This window comes from Ammospiza caudacuta, chromosome 1, assembly GCF_027887145.1.
Source record: "Ammospiza caudacuta isolate bAmmCau1 chromosome 1, bAmmCau1.pri, whole genome shotgun sequence".
NCBI lineage: Eukaryota > Metazoa > Chordata > Aves > Passeriformes > Passerellidae > Ammospiza > Ammospiza caudacuta.
Window position 1 is genome coordinate 112,544,491 of NC_080593.1, and position 23,750 is coordinate 112,568,240.

The 23,750-nt window shown below is 41.3% G+C and overlaps 1 protein-coding gene across 2 annotated transcripts in view; it reads left to right on the forward strand.

Moving 5' to 3' along the window:
* The window catches only part of MAPRE2 (microtubule associated protein RP/EB family member 2), a 97,917-nt gene that overhangs the window by 12,593 nt on the left and 61,574 nt on the right, over positions 1 to 23,750 (forward strand). For both annotated transcript variants that reach the window (XM_058804367.1, XM_058804355.1), the window contains exon 2: positions 13,760 to 13,821. Coding sequence is in view for 1 of the 2 variants with exons in the window: in XM_058804355.1 (XP_058660338.1) it covers positions 13,760 to 13,821 (62 nt within the window). In the remaining variant the exon portion in view is untranslated. The remainder of the gene's footprint in view (positions 1 to 13,759; positions 13,822 to 23,750) is intronic.

The following is a 23,750-nucleotide window of genomic DNA, read 5'->3' on the forward strand; positions in this document are numbered from 1 at the left end:
TCTTCAAATTGGCTTGTAGCCAAACTACAAGCCTTTGGCTCCCACCTTCCTTTTCTGGTTTGATTTTTGGAGCCATTTATGTTCTAAATGTAGAAAGACTTCTTGGTGGTGAGCTGAGTAATGAAGAGACAGATGACCAGTGTCAATCTCTTGTAACTTCTTTGAGGCAGTGTATGAAGGCTGACACTGACAGTGGCCTTACCTTGACGTGGTATTCCATCAGTCCTTCATATTTAAAAACTTGTGCTATCAGAAGATTTAAGCAGAAAATTCAGCATATATAGGTGAATATAAAGTCCATTTCACCTCTACTGCTGAGAAGACCCAAGCTGACCCTGCTCAGCTGGATTCCTTACTGCTTTATGAATTCCTCTGTTCGACTGTTATTTATTTAAATTGTGGGATCCCTAAATCAGAATGCTCTACAGATCTTAAAATAACTGCAGTTTCTTTAACATTATTTGATGCCCTTAAGTAATGTATTTTTTCTTAGGGCAGTGCTGTCAGAGGACAGAACTGGCTTTTGTTGCCCTAGTCTAGTTTTAGTCAAACCAACTTTCTAAGTTTAAACAGTAAATCTTGTGGACTTGCAATTTTTCACTTTTTGTCCAGGTGACAGTCATGCATATAGGGAACAATTCCCAACACAAGGAAGAAGACTGAAATTCAACTCCTTTGTGTAAGCTGGAAGAGGAGTTGCAAAGGATGTGGTATACAATTAAAACTCTCCTTAGATCACTGAGATCTAAATAATAAACTGAGAAAGAAATATCTGCCAGTCAGATGTCACTTGGCCTGAAACAAAGTTTTTGAGGTGTGTTTGTAAATTGCTTGAAGGCCACACCAGATAAAAGATGTGTTTAGTAAATAAATGTGTTTACTATCCGGTGAATGGCTTTAGGACGATGTGTTGTCTCTGTTGCAGCAAAAATCTTTCACTGGGATGCAGGAGCTACAGGCAACATGTGATCATGGGAGAAAACCAGATAGAGAAATCCTATGATGGGCTTGTCAGATGACAGGGAACTTATTCTGTAGCTATTCTGTGGAACAGAGCAACAAGAAACGTTTGTCTGACGGGTGGCAGTGATGTCTCTGGGCTCCCTTTGAAAGGAACCCTGAGCTACTGGTACAGTTCTGTCCATCAAAACAATGTGGCACAGAGGGATTGATGAGGCTTTGTTGCAGCACTCACTGGGTGCTACTGAAAGAAATTTGGAGAGCTGCCTTCTGATCTGTGACGGTGAAGGTCTTATTTCAGGTTTTATTGGTTTCAGTGATACATAATAAATCATAAATAAAATGTGTCTGTTCTGCAGTAGCCTAACTGTACCCATTTAAATCCACTGAATGGTACAGGAGATATGGCCTCAGAGTTTCCTGTGTATGTCCTGCTGTACAGTGTGGGGTTTATATGTTTTTTTCTTGATGAAACTGTTTAAAACTGAATTCCAAGTAAAGATTTGTTCAGAATTTTGCCTGAGGTAAAGTGAAAGGCATTTCTGCTTTACTCACAGCCCTGAGCATATGGGCTGGTCCTGGGAGGTGCTGGAGAGCCCACTCAGGAGTAACCAGTGTCAGCCTGTGTGCTTGCAGGGTGCTGCAGCAGGGCCCGAGCTCCATGGGGGAGCCACACACTCTCTTCTATGAGCTTAAGTGAGGTGTTAGGGGCTTCCAGCCCACAAAACTGATTTTATTAGAACATAAAAATAAATGTGAGAAGAAAAAGCACCAACAGGAGAGAAATCTGGTAGTGAGATCAAAGCAACCTAATAATATATGCCTTCCATGCCCTATGTATCCTGTGCAGGAGGGTCATTCCCCCCTATCTTTTCTACCTGTCTAATTTTGGGACTTCTGAAGTTGAAGAAATTTTGTGCTGTCTCCAATTTATTTCCTCTTCTTGTTGAGTTTGTCTTCTGGTTCAAGCCCCTGGCACAAGCCCAGTGCTTTGCTCAGGCATCTGCTGTTGTCCACTTGAGCATCACGTCGAACACGAGGGTTTCACTCCCAGCTCACCCCATGGAGTGCACTCACAGCAGTTAAATAAATAGCTCTGTGTGTGTGTAAACATAAAACCTCTTTGAGCTGGATTCTCTTGCCATGCTGCAGGATGCCTTTCTGTTTGTATCAAGCACAGACAGGGCCATTTCTCTGGGATGGGAACTGGCAAAACAGTGACCTTATTCCAGTAAAAAAAAAAAAATGCTATAAAAGAAGCAGTAAATTGTGTTCCTGGATTTATTGAGTGTCAGAGCACTGTTACATTGGCTTGAACATCCTTTTTTCCTGCACAAAATAGTAGGGGAAAGAACACAGCCCTTCAAACAAGAAAGGTTGTGAACACCTCTGCTGAAAATGGAAAGCAGGAGTGTTCCTGGGATAAAAACACTGAACTTCCCGGGGTAGCATCACGTCACCTGGTTAGAGTTGGGACAAGTTCAGTTGTATTTTTCTTTACATGTCTTGTATGTCAAAATATATTGATAATTTTCATATTGTGGAAATTAAACTTCAGCATCAATTTGCCATCAAACAGGAGTGGGAAAGCTGAACCCTGACATCTTGTCTCGGATTCAGCAGTTTCTCACAACCAATACGTCATGCCGAGGGAAAACAGAGCGATGCTGAAGTAAAACGATGTGCTCATGCTCTCGACAGGCAAAAGGCATTTAGTTTGATGAGGTGCCAAACAGTGTCATCTGAGAGTGTTGTAAAGCCTTCCAGCTGTCCAGTGTATGCTAACTAACTATCTGGGTGACCTGGAATTTATCCCTGTGAGTATTTCACCAGCAGTGACCTTGCCTGATCCCGTGGCTTCAAGATCAAGTGCAGCTCATTGCATTCTCCCAGCAATATTTCTGGCCGTGGCTGCATTGCTCTGAGCATCCTGCCCACTGCTGAAGCATGGACTGTGGTTCCTCAGCCAGGCTCCCCTCTCAGCTCCCTCCCTGCTTGCTGCAGGAGATGCTGCCCTGCTCTGTTGACTCATGTGGAAGGTGTGGCATGTTTCTACCAGGAATGGGAGGGTGTAAGAGAGGAATTGCAGCAGAGTGCAGCAGACTCTGAGATAGGCCCTGCAGAGAAATCAATCTTATGGGAAAACACAGGTTGAAGCTCACATTTTTGCTATGTGAGTTTATAAGCAATCTGACTAACAAAAAGGGAGAAAGATTGGACTTGTACCACCAGCCTGCATAAAACTGCTCGCTGTTTTGGAAAAGACAGACCTGCTTTCAGCTGATGCTGGATGCTTCAGCTGCAGACACTATGCAGCTGCTCATTTTTTCCACAAGTTACTACCTTGATTCACCTTGGACATGTTCAGTTCAGTAACATCTTGTTATGGGAACCTTCAATAGCTGACTAATCCTGATGAAAACAGAAAGGCTTTGTTAAATGAATTCATGACTGGGAAATAAGGACTGTGTTTTCACAAATTTTATTTAGAGCTCCAAAATGCATGTTCACCTTTTGTACATACATTTTATATCTAGCACTCTTTCCTAAAGCAGTCATGCCTGAAAATATCTGATAGTTGCCATCCCAGGAGCCTTTGATGCAAAGGTGTGAGTTTATGGAAGGCAGGAGGTGTGCCAATTGTTCTTTCAGGCTCAGCTGAAGGACACTCTGGTCATTCCAAAGGAAAACAGCTACTGGGAGGCTGCTGCTCCAGCAAGTGCCACAGTCTGAAGAGAGCTTATCCACAACATTAACACAGGCTGGGCTCTCAAGGGCAGATTGCATGTGCCTCTGAAGAAACAGTAAGGCTTGTTACTCTGCACAGAATCTACTGTACTGATAGGTTTATGAGAGAAGGATACAAACAAAACCAAACCCTTCCAAACTCCAGAACTGCCAGTTTTGCTAATCTAAGCTAAAAGGCTTTGTCTTCTAAATGGGATAAATTGGCTTTTGTATAAATCTATGAGGGAAATAGTGTGCATGTAAATGACAAATCAATGCAAAGTAGTTGATTCTTCATTCAAGTGATGACTTTTCTTGATTGGTTTGGCCAGCAAATGAAAAACAGAAGTGTCTGGGAAAGGCAGTGAGAGAAGTATCTACACTTAAATTGTGTATACTATTTTAATTAGTTTAGAACTCTTCCAAATCAGTGCTTACACACAGTGTGCTGAAGAAAAAGCTTTGCAGAGCAGAATGTGGTGGAAGCATAAATTCAACCTGATACTGTAAAATAACTTGGAAACTTCCTAATTTTTTTTTTCTAATGGGTAAATAAAGCACATGTTCATGTTTGTGGGCTGATGCACTGTGTGCTGTGGCTCTTGTCTGCAGAACAACGTGAAGAAACAATAATTAATGTGAGCTTTGTACTGCAGCTTCTTGGAGGAAATACTGCAGCTCAATAATGAAGCCAAAAGTTTCTTACATAGTAGAATTCAAATGCAGTCTATCCCTCTCCAGGGGTTGAGGGTTGCAACCCATCTTTTGAACCCCTTCCCGTTTCACTTTGCCTTATTGTGTCATATCATTAAGTACTTAAATAAGGTAACAAGCTGTCACTCTTATCTCACAGACTGGAATATTTTTCCTTCAACTTGAAATTCACAAGATGTGATCATGTGGCAATGCCAATGTAACTGAACGGGGAAAAGGTATTTATACAATATTTATGTACAGTCCTACCCTGAAGAACCCCTCTGTGGCTTTTTTTGAGTCTCCCTTAATGGGGAAACTTCCAGCTCTACATACACTCTAGATCCCAAAAAAGCTCAGTTGGTTCTGTACTCTCTGTCAAATATACAAGTTTCCAGTTTTAGCTGTAATTATTTGTGTGGGGTCATTACCACAGTACAATTGTCCTCAAGCTTCAGTGCATTTTAGCTTTCCCATTTTGCAGGCAGGAGGCCCCCACTTTGTGACAGACCTTTTGCAAGTGCAGGTTTCTGATCCTCACTGAGAATATAGGTAGCTGTAATATTTGTCAGTGAAGTTCTTCTCTTAGTGATAAGAGGTGCTCACCTGAGTAGGGTAAGCAAATCAGTGAACTTTGAAATATGAATAAATACGAAGCTGTATTTCTCTGCCTACTCCCCCAAGAAATCCAATCCTATCAAATCCCCAGATTTTGTTACCTGTGCCAAGCACAATGATCGCCTCCTGCTTTCGGTCAAAATACGTGTGGAAGGGTGTGAAGTGTTGCTGGGCTGTTCCTCCACCTTGCAGATGAGGATGGCTGAAGGATTGACTCAAAACATGAGATACTAAAGGGGATCTGCCCCTTAGCAGGTTGGAGAGGGCATAAAACCTGCTCCTCCAGTGTTTCATGATCACTGGGCTGTGACAATGCCACTGGGACCCCCTGCCCACGTTTCTCCACTGATTAAATTGTGTAAAAGATTAACATGGTCCTTTCAGCAGAGCTGGGAGCATAGGGATGATTGTCACACTGTGGTTCTATGGAAAAGTGACTCCTGCATTCCTCCAAGGAAAACTGGATGGTTGGGATTGATTAGATGAAAAGGAGAGACTTCTTTGGCTTTTGGTTTATGGGAGCATCTCTTATGATCTGTGCAGGACAAATGAGGTGATGCTACACACCCTTCAATGTCCCATCAGCTGTCACATGAGCACCTTATCTAATCAGAGGTTTACATTTCTACAAATTATAGCCTTAAAGCCTTCATAGGTTTGTACATGAATAATTGACTGCAGGTAATCCATTCTGCTCACACAAGGCAGGAGTCCAAGAACTTCTACCTGCTTCACCAGTGCTGTAAAGAGAAAAATATTTGGGTTTAGATTTATATATTAAATATTATTTATTATAAATATATTTAATAGTAGACATGTATTAATGTATATGTATACTATACATATATTCTATATAGCATTTATATATAAATATAAATGTATACTATATTAATATATAGTATACATTATGTATACTATGTATACTATATGTATAAATGTATACTATATTTATATAATATACATTTTCATCTAACAGCTGAAATAAAAATCAAGTTACAAGACTTGAGCTGCTTTAACTATTGCCATTGATACTGGAATTTATCTTTACATCTTTGGAATCTATCTTTACATCTTTGAGTTGGTCCCCTTTTTCTGTTCAGCAGTTTAAGGTAGAGAAAGCTGCCAGAACTGTTAAAATGGCTAAGATGGCAGTTCATACCTTCACTCTTTCCTGGGCTTTCTTTCCTGGTAAGGCAAGCAGGCAACAAGGAGCCTGCAGTGATACTTCTGCATGGAATCACTGGATGGTTCTGGTTGAAAGAGATAATCTTGTCCACTCCTGTTCAAAGCTATCCCAAACAGATCAAGTTGCTCAGGAACTTGTTGAGTTCTGAATATCTCAAACATTCAGATTTTCCAGCCTCACTGGACCCAATGTTCAACCACTCTCATGATGAAAACACTTTTCCTAACGTGTAATCAGGATTTTCCCTGTTGAAACTTGCCTGTTGCCTCTTGCTGTGTCTGTGTGCCTTTGAGAAGATCCTGGCTTCATCTTCCCTACACCCTTCTCTTTAGTAGCTGAGGGCTGCAGTCATACATCCCCCACACACCTTAAAGCTTCTCATGTTCAGGCTGGACCAACCCAACTCTCTCAGGCTCTCCTGTATCACACACTCCATCTCCTTGACTATCTTGGTATGGTAGGCTGGGCTCCAGAGTGTCTGTCACTGGTTTGTGGCTCCCCAGTACACAGGTACGGCACTTTTGCAACCCCTGAGTACAGCAATTACTGTCCTGCATCTGCAAGCTCAGCTCAGTGTAGAGCTGCCCTCCTTTCTGCAAGGACATTCTGCTGAGCGTTTTTCAATGTGTTGTCAATTTTTCAATTTGACCCCTCGGGTCTTTTTCTTTTTTTTTTTTTTTTTTCCCTCTGAAGTTTGTCTCCAGCTGGCTGGGACCCAGCAAGGTCATTCCTTCCCCAGGGCAAGAATTTGCATACTTGATTTCCAGACCTGTTGTCCTCACCTCTTTTCTGGTCTGATACATGCACAGCTCTTGCACTGCCTTGGAGAACTGTTTTACTTTTTAAAGGAAGTTAATGAATTCTGTAACTTAGACACCCAGTTGGTAAGTTTAGACAATTTGTAGGCAAAGTGCTCATAGTAAAGCACTAGGTTAAAACAGAGGGTTGGTAGGAGCATTTATCCCCCTCCGTAGCCACCTAAGGGATTTTTGCTGAATGTTCTCTGATGTGCTAAATTTTCTTCACTCACTGTAAAGAGAGATCTGAAAAACTAATGCAATAATAGTGGGGTATTCAGCCCATTTATTCTCAAGCACCTGAACTGATCTACCTGCACTTTTCTCAGCCATAAGTTACTTTTTGAGTTAAAACATCTGTCTTTTAAACTAACTTGCTGTTCTAAATGTTTTCCTGGTGCTGAAGTTGGTACATTTTATATCCCTGAGGCAATTTTGAGTGTCCCCCAGACGCTGCATAACACTCCTATGGAAGTTCTCTTTGGCCACTTCCTACTGTGCTTGTTCAGCAGGCTCATTTTCAAAGATTGTCAGCTTGGATAATTCAGCTTATTATTATTATGCCATCAGGACTCCTCATGTTAACCTTGGGATTTGCTGTTTTAAAAAAACTTCAGAAAATGGCTCAGGTCAGAACACAAAGACAGGCACTATTTTTGCTTTTTTTAAACTTTTGAATGTATATTTTAATGCTTTCCCCTTGAACCTTCTTTTTAATTCTAAACTGATGATGAATCTATAAAATCTAGCTACAAAATGAAGCCTAGAATTGAGTACAGGAAATGCTAAATCTGGAGGCTGGTGGTGAGTTGACCTGGAGCAGAGCAGCTGCTGCTCGCTGTCTTCCATGTGTCTCTTACTCCTTCCACGTTGAACAGGAGAAGGCTGATGTGTGTTCTGCCTTAGCTCTGTGTATCCCCAGTCTTTAGGCCATATCAGAGGAGCCTGTGTCTGCTTTCAAAGCTTGATATTCCCTCCCACTCAGTGGAGTTATTCCCTGTGCCTGTTTCTGGCCAGCAATACCAGCCTGTGAGACAGATCCTGTTGTCTCAAGTGGTGACGCCCCAGTGTTGATGGGGCCTTGCTGGGTACTACAAAACCCAGGAACTGTCCCATATTTGCTTTTCTAAATCTGAAAAAGAAAAAAAAAAGGTGACTTTAAAATTAGATCCCTTTTTGCTTCTGCTTCAGAGTGGATGGGATTCAGAGTTCTAGCAAAACTGCAGGGCAGCCCAGAGACATAAAAAAGGAGCAAACAGTTAAGGCTGGAATGCCTTAAGGCAGTATTATTGCCAAATTCTTCATCATGGGAAGCCTTAGTCAGTGCTGGCTTTTCTTTCCTCTCTATAAAACATGCATCATCACAGCATGATTTTGTTTATAAGGAAATACTAAAAAGAAATTGGTTAAATTATTCTAGTGCATGAAACTAAGCAGAAACCTGATCAACTCTAGTTATTTTTAAACCAAATGCTTTCTGTAAGATGATATATCAGGAAAAAAACCCCTAAAATATAATGCATGAGTACATAGAGAAATGCATTAGTAGCAAACTGCAGACGTGCACCAAACAAAATTGGTGGTTGTGTTGGATGTAGAAGTCAAGACACTGCCACTGCCCAGTGGGACAGACTTTTAGTTCTGTGAAAGAAATTGAAATGTATACACCAATGGTCTGAACTAAATTTTAAAGAAAAGGATGCCTCAACTAATTGAAGGGAGATTGTTTTCTCCAAATGGAGCAAAGATAATTTTTTTTTTTAGATAAGTGAGATGTGGCTACCTGCTGCTAAGTACAAAGAGTGATAAATACACAGTCTCATCTGGTCATCCTATTAGGTCTGCCACCTACTGCTGGATATACTGGTTTGGCACTGCTTGTCATGCAAAAGAAAAGGTTTGCCAAATCTGTCACACTAGTTAAGTAAAATCACACAAACTGAGCTCTGTTATACCCTTTCCAAGTTGGAAGATAATTACTGTGTCTCAGAGTTACTGGGCAGGAAGGCAGTGAAGGTATTTATTAATAGGAGGAGGACAGGCAGGCTGCTGCAAAAATGTAAGTGTTGCTGCATTTGGCTGGAGCTTTGAACCCAGCAGTGTCTGCAAGTCACTTGGATCATGGAAATTCCCCTCTACAAGAAGTTGAGGAGGGGCAGGAGAGGACAGCAGAAATGACACAAATTGGTTTACTGCTCTATAGGAAGAAAAAATTGAAAGGCTTCCCAAACAGAGTAGAAGTCTTCCTGAGAAAGAATGCATGCTCTTTCCTACAAAGTTGCTAAGTAGGACAAGCTTGGATTTACTTTATATGTAAATGACCAAAAAAAGTTTGTTTGCTTTGTAAATGAGAGGGAGGAAACAGAGCCTTATAAGAAATCTCTAGGACCTTTTTTGTGCCAGTAGATGACTTGAAATCAGAGCACTGGAGAGAAGCAGAACCACTGGAACAAATCCGTGTTTGGAATGGGAAGAGCAAAAGAGGTGGGAAGCGCTTGGTGTCAGCATCTCACATCTTCTGGATCTGTCTTCCTTGTGAAGCACTCTGGGTCAGACTGGGTTTCTTGTAGTTTTGAAGCTGGAGGTAGTGTTAAGCTCTGCTCTGTTTCTTGATTTCTTTGCTTCGGGTCCTTGCCTTTGTGCCTTCCCTGTAGTGCACAGAGCCGAGGCCAGAATAGATGCAGAGAAATTACTCAGGAACAGTGAGGCAGCACAGGGCTGGGCTGTTACCAGCAAGTTGAGAAATCTGCCAAGTAGATCTGTGAAGTAGATGGGGGTTTTTGTTTTGGTTTTTGTGATTCATGCACAGCTCATAAAAAGTCATTCTTTCCTTTGACACTGGAAGCCATAAAATTAATGTTTCTGTTCATCTTTTCAACAGGAAAGCATATGTAAATAGTGATATACATGGTTTTCTGATTTACACTCTGAGTTTGTCCATTTCTGTAATTTGTCAAGCTATTCTCCACTCAGTGAATGCCTGGATAGCAGCCACATGGGGTTGCTTGAATTCTTTCAGTTGCTAAAAATAAGTTGGTTTTGAAGTTTTTTCTGTAAGTGCTGAGGATATTTGAGGCAATAATCAGTGACTGTCAGCCCATATTACAAATTGTTTCATGCAACATCACATTTCCAGTCTTTGGCAGTGAGAAGAAAATAGATCTGTGCAGTATGGAAGAAAGCATCGAGTACACAGAGAGACAGTAGCAGCAGACAGGGCTCAGTGCCCACAGGGGAAACACAGTTTCTGGAGACAAAGTTTTGAACTAGAACGCATTTGATTTAAATCACTTTAATTACATTCTGTCCTAATTTTTCCTCCTTGGTCTTCCAAACTAACAACTATGGGTACTACTTTTCATATTACGATTGTAGTATGTGCCTCTGGATGCTGTTCCTTGTTTAGTACAGATTCTCTGATGTACTTTCTTCTTCCATTGAGTTGCTTTGCTTTCTACTTATGCTCTTATATCCCTCTTCCCCAATTCTTGTTTTGTTTGGGGTGCTTGTTTTTTTTATTTGGGGTTTTTTTGGGTCAATATTCATTCAAATTCTATTCAATGCTTTACAGCATTTCAAGTGATATTATCATAGAAGCCCCTTCTGCATCAGTTTGTGTCGGTAGGTTCAGCACTGTTGGTGCAGGAATAGCTAGTGTGCACAGAGAGAAAAAATACATGCTGAGACCAGGTGAGCCCTGGAGAGCAGCTGAATCCACAGAATACCCCAAGATCCCATAAACTGTGAACTGTAAAAGTTTGCCAAGCCTGCCCAAGGCCTCCACTAGCACTCAGTATCAAACAGGATATGTAACCCAGCAGCATCTGAAAAAGTGGCAAAGGCAGCTACAGAGCTGCATACACAGCTGGTGAAGGAGGGGAAGGGACCCCTGAGGAACTCTCTGGAAACCAGTGGCCCACTAGTCCAACCCTCCTCTCCTGGGTTTCATTTCCTGACTGTAGCTGTAGCAGGGTGAAACAAGGGATGGGATGGGGAGAACTGAATGCACAATGTGAACAGTCATTGGTTACTAATAAAAGCTACTCAATTCTATTAATAACAGCTAAACTCAAAAGCATTTTATGATAAACATTGGTCTGTTTCCCCCCAATGTAATTCATTCATCAGGGAAATGGATAGTCTAATGTAAGGAACTTGCAGCTACGGGTAACTTTACACATACCTGCAAATATTTTCATTACAACAACATAGAGCAAATAATAAATTTCTGCCCTAAAAAAAAAACCATAATCATATTGACCTCTTTTACTATATACAAAACTACTCTTTAAAATGCTCTTAATTTTTTTTTTCTGTATCCTAAGGTCTTTTCCATTTTTCTGATCCTCTACATCTTCATCCTCCTGCATTTTACCCCTTTTGCCTAAGTTTTCCAAGGTGGAAGAAAGAATTTCTTTAGGTGTATTGATAGATGACTGTTTAGGAGATGGGAACCTACTTTAAAATCAGTTCAGCCTGTGTTTGTTGTGGAGTTTTGAGGAATTGAATTGTGCTTGCTGGCTTTTGTAGAGTGGTGATGTGATGCCAGTGTGTGCAGCTGAGAGCTGTGCATGGCCTGCCATGAAGTAAAAGGATGTGGCATCCTTTTCTCCTTGCCTTCATTGCACATCTTTATCCCTCCACCCTTTCAAAGGAGACTCCAGCTCTCCATCCTTACCTTCCTCACACCCACACTGACTAGGACCTCTACTGCATTCCTTTGTCCACCTCAACTAAATTCCACCCTAATGATCCGGTGTTTCCTACCACTCCCTTGCCTGGTGCTGCTGCGGCCTCTGGAGCCAGCAGGACGGGTTGAGGTGTTGGCATGGCTCACGGAGCAGGTGGAGACCTGGCAGTGCTGCTGCACACAGCAGCAAGTGCCAATTATCTCATGTGGCCACGGTGATTGCACTGCTCCCTGCAGCTCAGGTGAGTGCCTGTTTGCAGGCAGAAAGGCAGGAGCTGTTGCTGAGATGTGCCTCTTTGGCATACCTGTGCAAGCATCAGCAGAATGAGCTTCCAAGGTTTAGGGACTTGTGCTATGAGGAGTTTTTAATTTGAGACAATATAATGAAGTTCAGCATGGTGATGTTACTCAAATCCCTCTCAAATTGAGGTCTACATTCTGAAGACAATTAAGTACCTCTGTCTTCAATATGCTGTAAATATCACACTCTTCAGAAAGTATAGCATGGAAAACATTCCATTAATGTATTGAGTGTCATATTTCTAACGGGATCACTATGTCTGGCCACTGCTGCTGCCTGTTAGAAGTTCTGGTCAACACCTCCTGGTGAGAGATGTCTTTTAACCATTATCTCAACTTGTAAGGATGGGACACTCTTGTTGGAGTAGTGCTTTCAGATCCCAGCTTAACTTCAGAGGGGCACTACTTGGCCAAAAGCCAATATGCCATGATGGATTTGCTGTTCTTTTGCCAATAGAATGCCTGAGGTTTTTCAGCTGTGCTGGAATAACTTTCCACATTAAACAAATGGAGGAAAAACAGTACATAGAAAAGCAAAGCTTAAGAGGCTTGGAGCGATTCAAAGAAATGAAACAATAACATGTTTAATAGCTAATTCCCATTCTGGTTTGGCTTTAAGGTAGCTTCAGCTTTCCAGTTTGCTAGCAGCCCTCCTAAATTCTCTGCCAGGATGAGTCACAGCTTATGAAGCTGAGATCCAGTCCTTTAGACAAGCCATCTTTAAAGGTCTGATTACCTTTTCCAGATGATAGTGAAGTATAGTGAGAATTGCTTAATGTTTTCCTCCTCTTAAAACAGGGGTTTTGAGGAATATAAATTCACCTCTGGGAGCTTCTTACATCCCTTGGTCCCTGGTTTAGTCCGAATACCCCTGGGATCCTGTTTGGTGTGGTTTCGTGCTGTTATGCAGAGATAGACGTCTTTGGAATACTCCTCCCTGCTGGGCTGTCTCAACTAGTTGACTAGGAATGCAAAACAAGCAATAACCAGAGCCCTGGTCAGACTGTAAACCATTATTTATCTGCTAGGAGTGATATTTCCTGCTGACTGAGGAGTCGAATTAAGAAACTTAGCCACCACGTAACCATAGTATGTAATTCAGGGCAGCAGCTGAAACCCATACATGGCTGCTCCACCTCATGTTTCTGTAGTTGCAATGTACCACTTGAGAGAACGGATGTGAGGACAAATTTAGCATCCATAGGCAATTCCCTCCAGGAACACAGAAGGGAATAGGCCTTAATGTGGCTGCTACAAGGGGGCAGCACCATGATTTCATTGTTAAGTGAGACACTTCAAAGGACTGCCAGCGTTTTTGTGCTGTATTGGCAAAAACACAGGCTTTCCTGGATTACAGTTACTGTGCTTCTCAATGGCAGATTTTTTTTTCCTCTGAAAAGCTGTTCAGGCAAGTGCAGCAAGGCTCCAGTTGCATGACACAACAGTCATAACTGATTGCCTGTGCTTGGAAGAAGCCTGGTTGGATGAAGAAAGACCAGTGTGCCTGGAAATCATGAACAAACTCTAAATGCAGCACTGCATGAGGGAGCTCATAGACCTGCTACTATATCAGGGGGCATCTGATTGTTGTGCAGATGTGTTGGACACTGAGCCATTGTGAGCACAGCTGAATTAGGGCATTGTAATGAAGGATTTCTACTCATTTCAATTTTCAGCACACAACTATTGCATCACTGCTCAGCCAAGGCAGACAAAGACCATCCAGTGAATCTTCCCCCCCCCCCTCCTATTTGGTAGCTGAACTAAAGATTTCATGTTTTCTTTCAGTGCCAAATTGCTGCAAGGAACAATTCAAGCCGGCAACCAGGGAAAGTGCTTGGATGCCCAAAGTAAGTGTGTTTGTGCATTTGTGGGTTTTTTACCTAATAACTTGTGTTTGATGTCTGTAAGGCAGTAGCTAGATAAGTTTGGTATCAATAACAAGTGATATTGCTTTCCATCCTCTTTGACTATGTAATAGTCATGAAACAAAACTGATGAAAGCTACACAAGAGGCCACAGACCTCTTAATTAATTAATTAATAATTTTATAATACATATAATGAGTAATTTGGGTTTTCTTTACTGGACTAAGAAGGAAATGGTGGCAGAAAGAAATTAAAAATAAAAAAAAAGAGGTGGTCAATGAGTCTGACTTCTCTCTTCTGCTTGGAAGATTTGAGAAATTGTATCCTTCCCTGCTTTTGTTTTGTTAACTGTTGGCTCTTCTGCACTTTATTAGTACTGCCATCATAATGATAAACAGAAAAAGAGCGGATTACTTGAAGCACAAGTACAGAGTTAGCAATTAATGCCACATAGAATTCGTAAGGTGCTGTCCCTTTTTTGATCCCAGCTATGGGAGTTTAACTTCAACCATCCAGCCTTGAGCTTGGCATCTGTGAAATGTGCTCAGGAAGTCACCTGAGGAAAGTGATACCAGACCAGTGATATCAGACAGGAGGCCCACAAGGTGGCAATGTTTAGAAAGCCTTCAGAAGGGATGTGCCCTGAACAGGTCCGTGCTTCCTGCCATTGCCATCACTTGCTGTCCTTGTACCATTTCTGCAGCATAGCTGCTGTTAAACAGAAAATGCCAGTGTTGCCAAAATGGAGCATAGGATAGCTGGTACTAAACCTCTTGTTTGAACGGGTTCACCATTGGCAGTGCTCACCATGCTCTACTGGATACCATTCCTGCCTTTTCCCTTGGAAGGAATGCGCTGCAGCATTAGTGGTTTGCAATAGCTTGGGGCTTCTTTATGCATAGCTAGTAATAAATATATGCATGGCATTGAAATGATGCTCAGGTTGTGTAATGAAGAACTTCCATTTTCAAAACATACTGCTGCATTTTTGCTAATGCTTGCAAAGCTGTTACAGTGTGTAAATAAATGCTAACTTTGGATGTAGGAGGCAGCTCATTTTGTAGTGATACTTTGTGCTTCACAGCTAGAAGTGAAAAGACTTGCCTTACTGTGAAACTGGGGGGTTGCTACTGGTTATGTAATGCCCTAGGGAAAAAAAAAAAAAAAAAAAGGAAAAAAACCTAAATATGTTTGCAGAAAGATTTTTCTAGATACCTGATAGGTGTGAGAAACTATTCAGGAAAAGTTCTGTGGTAAATACAAGAATTGCCACCAGCAATTGTTCACCAGTGCAGACACAAGTGAGTAGAAGAGGGACAGTTAAATGAGGAGCCACATAGTCCAGACTCATCAGATTGCAAACTGACTTCAACAGCAATTAGCAGACATGTGGGGCTCAAGTGTACTTAGAGATTCTCAGGACAATCAGCCTATAATTTAGTCAAAAGAGGCTCGTATGCCTCAAGGATGAAGCAATAAATCTCGACTACAGGAGGCATCTCAGAGCAAGAGCTAGGAAAATGTAATGTTCTCCCCCATCTGGGCAGGTGTTGCAGATGGAAGGGCAGCAGTGCCCTGTGCTGAGCCAGAGAGGCTTTCATCTGTTGCTGTCTGCTCTGGCACGGAGCAGAGGCTGCTCCCTAAAGTCAGGCTTTGTCACTGCAGTTATGCTGGCATTGTCACAAGCACTTGGAAACAACAGGAAATCTAAGGAAAACTGTGAGCATGGAGATAGTGCGCAACCACCAAGTGGACATTTATAAAAGCAGACTGCATCCCACCTGTCTAACAGCAACTTATCTGACATGTGCAGATTTCCTGCAATGTGTAACCCTTTCTGCAAAGCAACAGACAGCTTTCCAGTGTATTCCCAATGGATTGCTGCTCACTGTTTAGCCTTTCCTTTTCAAATCCTTTAGTCCTTATGGCCTATTATATATCCAAATGAAGATCTAGTTATCAGCCTTCTAATACCAGAGACTCATTATACTGCTGCAGAATTAGCTGAGCTATTACAATTCCAAATCCCTGTAACATGCTATTATATGCTAGTCTTTGCTAAGGAAACCTTCTGGTCAGGTTTCAGTGGCTTTGAGCCTGACAAATGTGTGTATTTTTTCGTGGAGTTAAGTTATATGGACAACAAAATGAGGGATGGATACTGGAATATTCAAGAAATTTTACAGTTCTTGTGTTAGGTGCTCTCATGTGTGACATGCAGATAAGGGCCTTTTGGCAGCAGCAATTCCCTGATTGATGCACTATCACCAAAGCAATTACAACACCTCCTAACATTAGAAAGCAAGGCTGGTTTCTGCTGGAACATTAGCTCAGGAGTTACTTGTTAGACTTCAGTTACTGTGAGAGAGGGGAAGAGAAAGAAAATACATTGAAAGTGTGTGCATGTGAATATATCTACATGTGTATATAAAGTATGTTTGTATGATGAGCTACTAATTCATTAGGTGTTCAGGGCAGATCTGAACAAAGGCCTGTATGAGCTTTTGTTCTTCCCTGCAGACATAAATATTCCCTGGTTGCTCATGTTAAAGGTACATGTGCTTACCCAAACCAGGCAGACTAAATAATTGCTTCCTCTCACTCCTTTCTCCTTACCTCCCAGCCCCAGAACTGGTGCAGAATAAACACAGTTTCTAGATGAGGGCACTTTGTTTCCCACTCAGTTCCTTGTTACTTGCTTCCCCCAGCTGGTTTCAAAAATGTCCACTAAAGAAGCTCTAATTTTCCTTCAGTCAAAAGACTGAAGAAGTGTGACATAGGTGAACTTCTGGGCTGAGCAGAGTGCTTTTAAAGCATTTTCACTCTGTGTAAACACCATAAAGTCCCCCAAAATGCAGTGGAGGACATCTGTTGCGGAGTTGGTCCTGCGCAGAGCCCAGATGCATTATAGATCCAACATGAGAAAGCCAGAGCCCTAAAGCCTGAACCTGAGGGAGCAAAGTTAACCAAATGGAATGTTTGTTTATGGCTGTGCACTCACCAGCCCAATTCCCTTCTTAACTTAGGAATTGGGTAGCTTGGATAGCCTTTTATGGTGCTGTCTGAAGATATTCTGAACTTAGGGGTGATATTTATTTTTCCAGTACCCAATACCAAAAATTATCCCACAGGAGCTCAGCAAAGCAGCTGATGATTCATCAGGAATGTAACTTTGCTTTTCAGAAAAGATAACGTGTGGTTTTGTTCAGAGTTAATGAGATCCTTTCCAACACAGAAGCTGTCAACAGCACTGACAAACATTTACAGTTACAAAAACACATAGCCTTGTGGTTGGGGCTTTTATTAAATAGAAACCTCATTTTCTACTGTAACAAGGAAAAGGCACTGTTTTCTTGCCACTAGTACCTTTTGTACTCAAAGTGTTAGAAGCCTATTATTATTATTTTATACATAATATGGCTGTTCAGAGGTTACAAAATGGTGCCACTTAATGCCAGGACTGCTGAAGCGATAAAATAAAGTAATCTATATAAAAGAGATACCCTTGTTTCTAGTCATCTTTCATTGCCTTCTGCATCTTGCCTATCAATGGTGCTTCATTTAGAAGCTGGAGAATGTTCATTAAAGGATGATTCAAGTAATGATTTGAGTTTTGCTCCAGCAGAAAAAAAAAACATAAAATGTTGGACCTTGAAAATATTAATCCTTGTCAGATATATCAAGTATTTATAGTGCCTGTAGATGCTATAAAAATAAATGTGCAATTTTTCAAAGCAGTTTCTAGATTTTATAAATATAATCTTGCATGTGCCCCTGAGCTGTGGTAGGCACTGGGGAGCTTTCCTGGCCTCTCTTCCCATGCTGCTGCTGAAGCCTGCATCTGCACAGCAGGCATTGGGATGCTGAGCTGTGGTGCTCAGGGTCTCCAGCAGCACAGGAAAATCCAGAGGTGGACAGGCTCCAAGTATCAGCATTTTTTAATATTTCTCTGCAATCACTGGAGCTGGAAACTTTGGTTTTCATTAGCTGGCTGCTTGGATTCTTATACACTTCAGTTGCTCCATGATCTACAGCTTGCAGAAAATCACCCTGTGTACTGAGTCAGAGTAAAGTGGGAGTCACTGGCAATGCACTGCACACTAATGAGGTCAGGTGGAAGCAGCACATAAGTTGTTCTTAGAGTAAAATTGTTCCTTATAATAATGGCTTCTTCAACCTTCTTAGACACTTGTTTAGCGCAAGGTCAAGTATGAGAAGGCCACTGTTGTGGAAAGTGCTGTTGTGTTACAGTACAAGGTGGCAAAATTAGAGGTTTTCAGGTCTTGGGACCTAGTAATTTGTTGTACTCAAATCCAAATGTTGTAATCATCTGTAGCATCTTGCATGTCTGCTCCTACCTGAGCCTGGAGCAGGAGCACAGGAACAGGCTTTTGGTGGGAGGTGCAAAGGGGCACAGGGGCAAAGTCAATGGCAGCTGGCATGAGCCTTAAAAACCTTGGCTGGAGATCTGCCACCAAAGTGTGCACACCATGTTAAAAATCCTCTCTGAGTCAATAGGCAGGCCAGGTACTTGTCCTGGGTACCATTTACTGTGGGCTGGGTACCATTTACTGGGGGAGCACCAGTTTTAAGCCTCCCAGTACCCATTCCTCATAGAAGGAAGCTGGCACTGCCCCTGTCTTCAGGTTTGTAAAGTGGCTTCCATTAGAACTTCATCCTCTTACAGAAGGGATTTGGCACACCACTAATGACCTGAGAGGGATGTGTGGGATAAATGCCTGCTGAACAGCACTGCAGGAAACTACCCTTACATCATGTTGTAGGTTTTTAAACAAATAACTGATTCTTGTCTTGTGTCTGTATAAAAGAACAATATTGACTGTGCTCAAGTATTTTCAGGCTTGATCTGATTTCATAGCTAGGATCGTTTTTGTGTAATGTAAGAGGCTTCACATAATCACTCTTTTAAATCTACAGCTTATGTTTGACAAGTGGGTCATTGGTTAATGGAAGCAAGTAAATCCAGCTGTTTATCTTTTCAGTGCACTTTCTGTATGCTCTTGTCTGCTCACAATGGAGACATGTACATTTTTAATGACCCCCCCTCTATTTCAGAGTAGGGGTGTGAGCTTTATCTTATATTTCATTTCTTCCCTACATTCAAATAAAATGTAGTCACAGCATTACTTCTGCTGGTATCCCACCTGATCCACAAGTTTGTGGCAGCAGTTGTGGTACTATTAATTTAATTACTATGTGTGATTCTTTAAAAAGTTGTTAATTTGACTTCATGAGGAAAATTTATGTTGGACATTGCTTAAAAGTTTTCTTGCTCCTTTATTTCTCCCACCCAAGCCCCCAGTTTTCTGTGTGTTGCTCTCAAGAGATGCACCTTCCACTAAAGCAGACCAGCAGTAGCTTCCTCCCAGATAGCTTTAACTCTTAACATTTTTTTAGGTAACATGAAATTTCAGGGTTTCAGAAATTGCTATATAAGCCTTCTGTAGGGTCCTAGCATCTAAATAAAGCACTTGCAGCACTAGGTTAATAAAGTGCTCAAAGTATTAATGGAAACTTGATCTAATAGGTCAAGCTGCAAAAGTCCTCTTAGGGAATGTCTGTCAGCAACATAATTTTCGTGACACAGTTTTCACATATTCTAATTTTTTTTCAATTCAGACTACTAATATAAGTGTAACATGATTAAAGCTGTCTATGAAAATTATTTTTCCTCTTCATGTGAAAGCTATTTTATTAATAAAGACTTAGCATAAACACTAAGATGATAATGAGCATTAACTTGCCAGGGGAAAGAGTCTGTTTTCCATCAATAAGTGAGAAAACTAAAACTTTCAGATTAGTTAGGGTATTGTGCTAAGTAGCAATTAAATTATACTCAACACTTTCTTGCTCCCAAATGTTATAGTACTTGCAAATAGAAACTATTACTTTAGAAGTGTGTTACAGGTCTAAATTTTTAACAAGAAGTTTAAAAGCATGCGGGTAAGGAATTCTCAGAAAGTAAAGAGCAGAATTCCTCAGATGCTTGCATTTGGCTGGGAAGGAGCCTGAAATAGCTGAAAGCAACTCTATTTGGCTATGGGAAGACAAACTTCTGTTTAAAAATGTTGTGTGGAATACACGTATTTGCTCTAGCCCAAAGAGCAGGCACTCCCTGATTTCTCGGTGAGCTAGAGATCACAAACAAACCCTTGGCAACCTAGTTTTTCCGAGGCGCTGAGGTGCCTCGGGGATTTCGGCTCTTTGGTGTGTTAATGGCAGCAATGTGTCACACGAGGTGTGTGAATCCCGGCTGTGATGCAGCCTTTAAATACAGGTGTCACTTCTCGGGGTGGCTGCCTGTGAAGGTCCGTGCGGCTCGGCAGGCAGAGCTGCAGCCCATTGCTCTGGGCCGGGATGGAATGAGGAGTAATTCCCTAATGACAGTGTGCTAGCTGGACAATAAGTGTGCTGGGGACTTGTCCCAGGGAAGGAAACCAATTTGACCCAGGTTCTCTGCAGGTGGCAGAGGAAGGGAAGTGGAAATTGCCCAAGCCTATAAAGGATTATGCCAGACAAAGGAAGAGTGGGAAAGAATGGGAGAAAAAACAATGGCGAAACCTCAGGTGTGGAACAAATCCTGAGATTAAAAGGAGGAGGCACTCGTTTAGCTGTAGCAGTGAAGAAGAAGGATTGGATTTGCTTAGCTGCAGAGCTGGAAGTACTGAAAAGATTAGAAAGCCACCTATGGAAGAAAAGATGCTGGCACAGACTCGTGGTAGTAAGTGTTTTGTGAGAGCTGGTCATAACAGCAGGGCCTGTTTCTGTGCTTGTAAAATGAGGAAAGCTGACAGGAATCAGTTTTTGTGAAATGCAATGAATGTCCCAGATAAAAAGCAGCTATCAGGAGAAAGGGGAAGGTTGCACACAAACTGAAAAGCACACCACTTTCTGTGTAACTTCTTGGCATTTGCTAATTTCACGGGCAAGGAGACACCTTGGCTCTGAAAGAAAGTGATTTGTGGTGCACTGTAGGGTCCTGAGGAAACTGTAGAGTATTTTGCAGCAAGGCACTCACTAAGTTTTTGGGCTGGGGCTTGCAATCACAGAAACACTCACACACTCCTGAATGACTTGGCAGTGTGATTTTGATCCTGGTCAGGCATGAATGCGCAATGGATTTTTTTAAACGCTAGCTAGAGCGCGTAATACTGTTTATGTTGGCTTTTTGCTGGGTGTGGGAGGACAGACACTTAATTAACAGTTTCCTGGGACAAAGTAACCCCTTCAAATCCCAGTTTGTAAAGATCCAGTCTTTGTCAGCTGGTGTAACATTCTCGATCTAGTAAAATTTAATAGACCATCTGCTGGAATAATTACTTTCTTGTGCCAACCTTCTCCCTCTTTAGCAGTGGTGAGAACCTTGGGAAGGTCAGACAGGTCTAAATCAATTGACTGAAATGCCTTCAAAGTGTGTCACTAACATTTTCAGTGTAAAGCAGTAAGAAGGTATATCAGAGATGGAGATTGTCCACTCCCACTCGATTTTACCACCTTTTTACTTTTTTCCAGACACCCCTCCTCAACCCCAAGAGAGCTAAAGATTCCTCAACAGCTGAAAATACATAAATAAATGCTAGACTTAGTCTCTCACATTTCCAAGCCCTTCCAGGCTTTCACCATTAATAACTCGTTTTACTGGTTTTGTTTAAGATACCAATGTCTGAAGCTCTGACTTTTCCCAGCAGTAACAGTCATAAACTGTACTGTGTGGAAACATGAAAATTCCAAATCCTTCTCTTCTAGAACACTAATCTCACTTTCATTTAATTCAAATTTTGTCATCCTCTGAAAAAATGTAGGAATCCACATTACGTGAACATTTTTGATGTTTTTATTTTGGCTTTGCATAGTCTTTACATCTGAATTCTGAGAAAACAAGCCTAGAAAACTAGCTAACACCTTGGTGCTAATGGAAGTGGTAATGGTACATCCAGAACAGTTCCAGCCAAAGAAATGCATGTGAATGAGCCATGAGTCAGTCTCCAGTCTCAATTCCATTCAACGAGTATTAGAGATGCAGGAATCCTTACTCAAAGCATTTATTGATCACAGCATCCATTTCCAGGTTTTTAGATGAGAGCAGCTCCACAAGGTGTGTTTGAAACTGCTTTAGCCCAGTGGATATCACTGACACTAAAGATCTCCAAATTTTGGGTTAGTCTGGAGTTAATGGAAGTAAAAATTCCTTCTCTCTGGAACCATTTCTCACTGAAGTATTTCCTGCTCTCACGGGAGTTTTTTGTTATGTAGAAAGTAGAAAAATGTTCCGGCTATTCGGTGTGAACTTCTCATGGTTTAAGTAAGGAATCCTTTGATGTATACTGAAGAATGCTTCTTTCTAAATAGGAATTTGGGGAGTTTACTCTTTAAAGCAGCTGGATTCAGCTAATTGGATTTAATAAATGTCCACTAAACGAATTTATTAATTTTGATCTAAGAATTAATATTACAAGTACACAATTATCTTAAAATATCTTATTCAAGGGTTTTTGAAATCCTGTTCCTCTGAACATAATTCCTTGTTTTGTAGGCAGTTCTTAAATCTTGAATTAATCCTCTGATTTATGTTTGATTTTTACAGTAACTATAAAAGGTAATTTTTATGACTGGTCTTTCTAAAGGAAAATACCCACAGTTTGTGGCTCCACAAGATATTCTCTTTAGCAATCAATTCATGCACTAATGGTCAGATTGGATTTGCAAGTACACTTGCAAATTTCCAAGTACACTTAGCAGACAAAGACTCCAAGATTTATTCTTTCTCATAGGCACAGAACACTTTTTAAAATGTTAAATGTGAGCTCTGAAATATAAATATGTCTGTATATTTAAAAATAGACTTGAATTACCTCATAGGGATGTGGTCCATGCACATTGTGTAATTGGGACAGCCCTCTCTTTTTTTTTCCCTCTTTATCTGTGTCCCTCCAGGGAAGGCAAATAATCAAGACTTTGCTTAAAGTGGCAACACTAGAATCCCCTAGGGTAGGAAGCTCATTCTTTGTCTACAGGATGTCTGGAGTGATAAGTAGCTGTTTTAATACAACTTATGCAGTGTTTCTTTGTCCTGACAAAATTATCATTTGCTGTTTGTCATAGTGAGTTTAAATGCCCAGAAATATAAGGTATAGAATGAGCTGGTGGGATGGTGGTGGGACAATTTATTCAGGGCTGCATAAACAAAGAGAGTCTATAAAGTTACAGCTTTGAAATTTTACCTGAAGTGATTTTATGACATTCTGTGTTCCTTTGGGTTGATCAGTGCTGTTGACAGTATGTCAGGAAAATAGGAAACACCAGTTCTGCCTAACCCAGGTCAGCTTGAAACTTACCATGCACTTCATCACATCTGATATATGCTTGCTGGGTTAGGAACCCTGCTGTTGCTGACCCCTTTACAGATGTCTCTGTGTGATGGGTTATTGTCACAGGTTAGAGCTGTGCTCTAGTTTAGGCTGGCACAAGCCAGTGCTCTCTAATAGACATTCAGCTGCAGACACCTCACTTGTACTTCTCACAGATAACATGCAGATCTGGATCTCCTAAATCTTCTGTTCCTAATCTGCTAAATGCAACTTTAGAAATTAGGCTGATTCTGATGCAGCCTAATTAAGTATGCTCATGGTTATACCCATCTTGCTGACCCTCCTCATGCTGGGAATAAAGCATGTCACTGTACCTTAATGAATTGGGACTTTCCTGAACAACCAAGGTGTGTCCAAGACTCACAGAGTAATTTCTTTTAGCTCTTTCCAAACTTTCTTCCTGAGTTGATTTATTCACTTATCTTCAAATTTAAACACTGTTGGCCAACTCCTTCAGGAGAGACTGTTTCTGCATGGATTTCTTATAAACACAGTGCTAGAACTGATTTTAATCTACAGTGT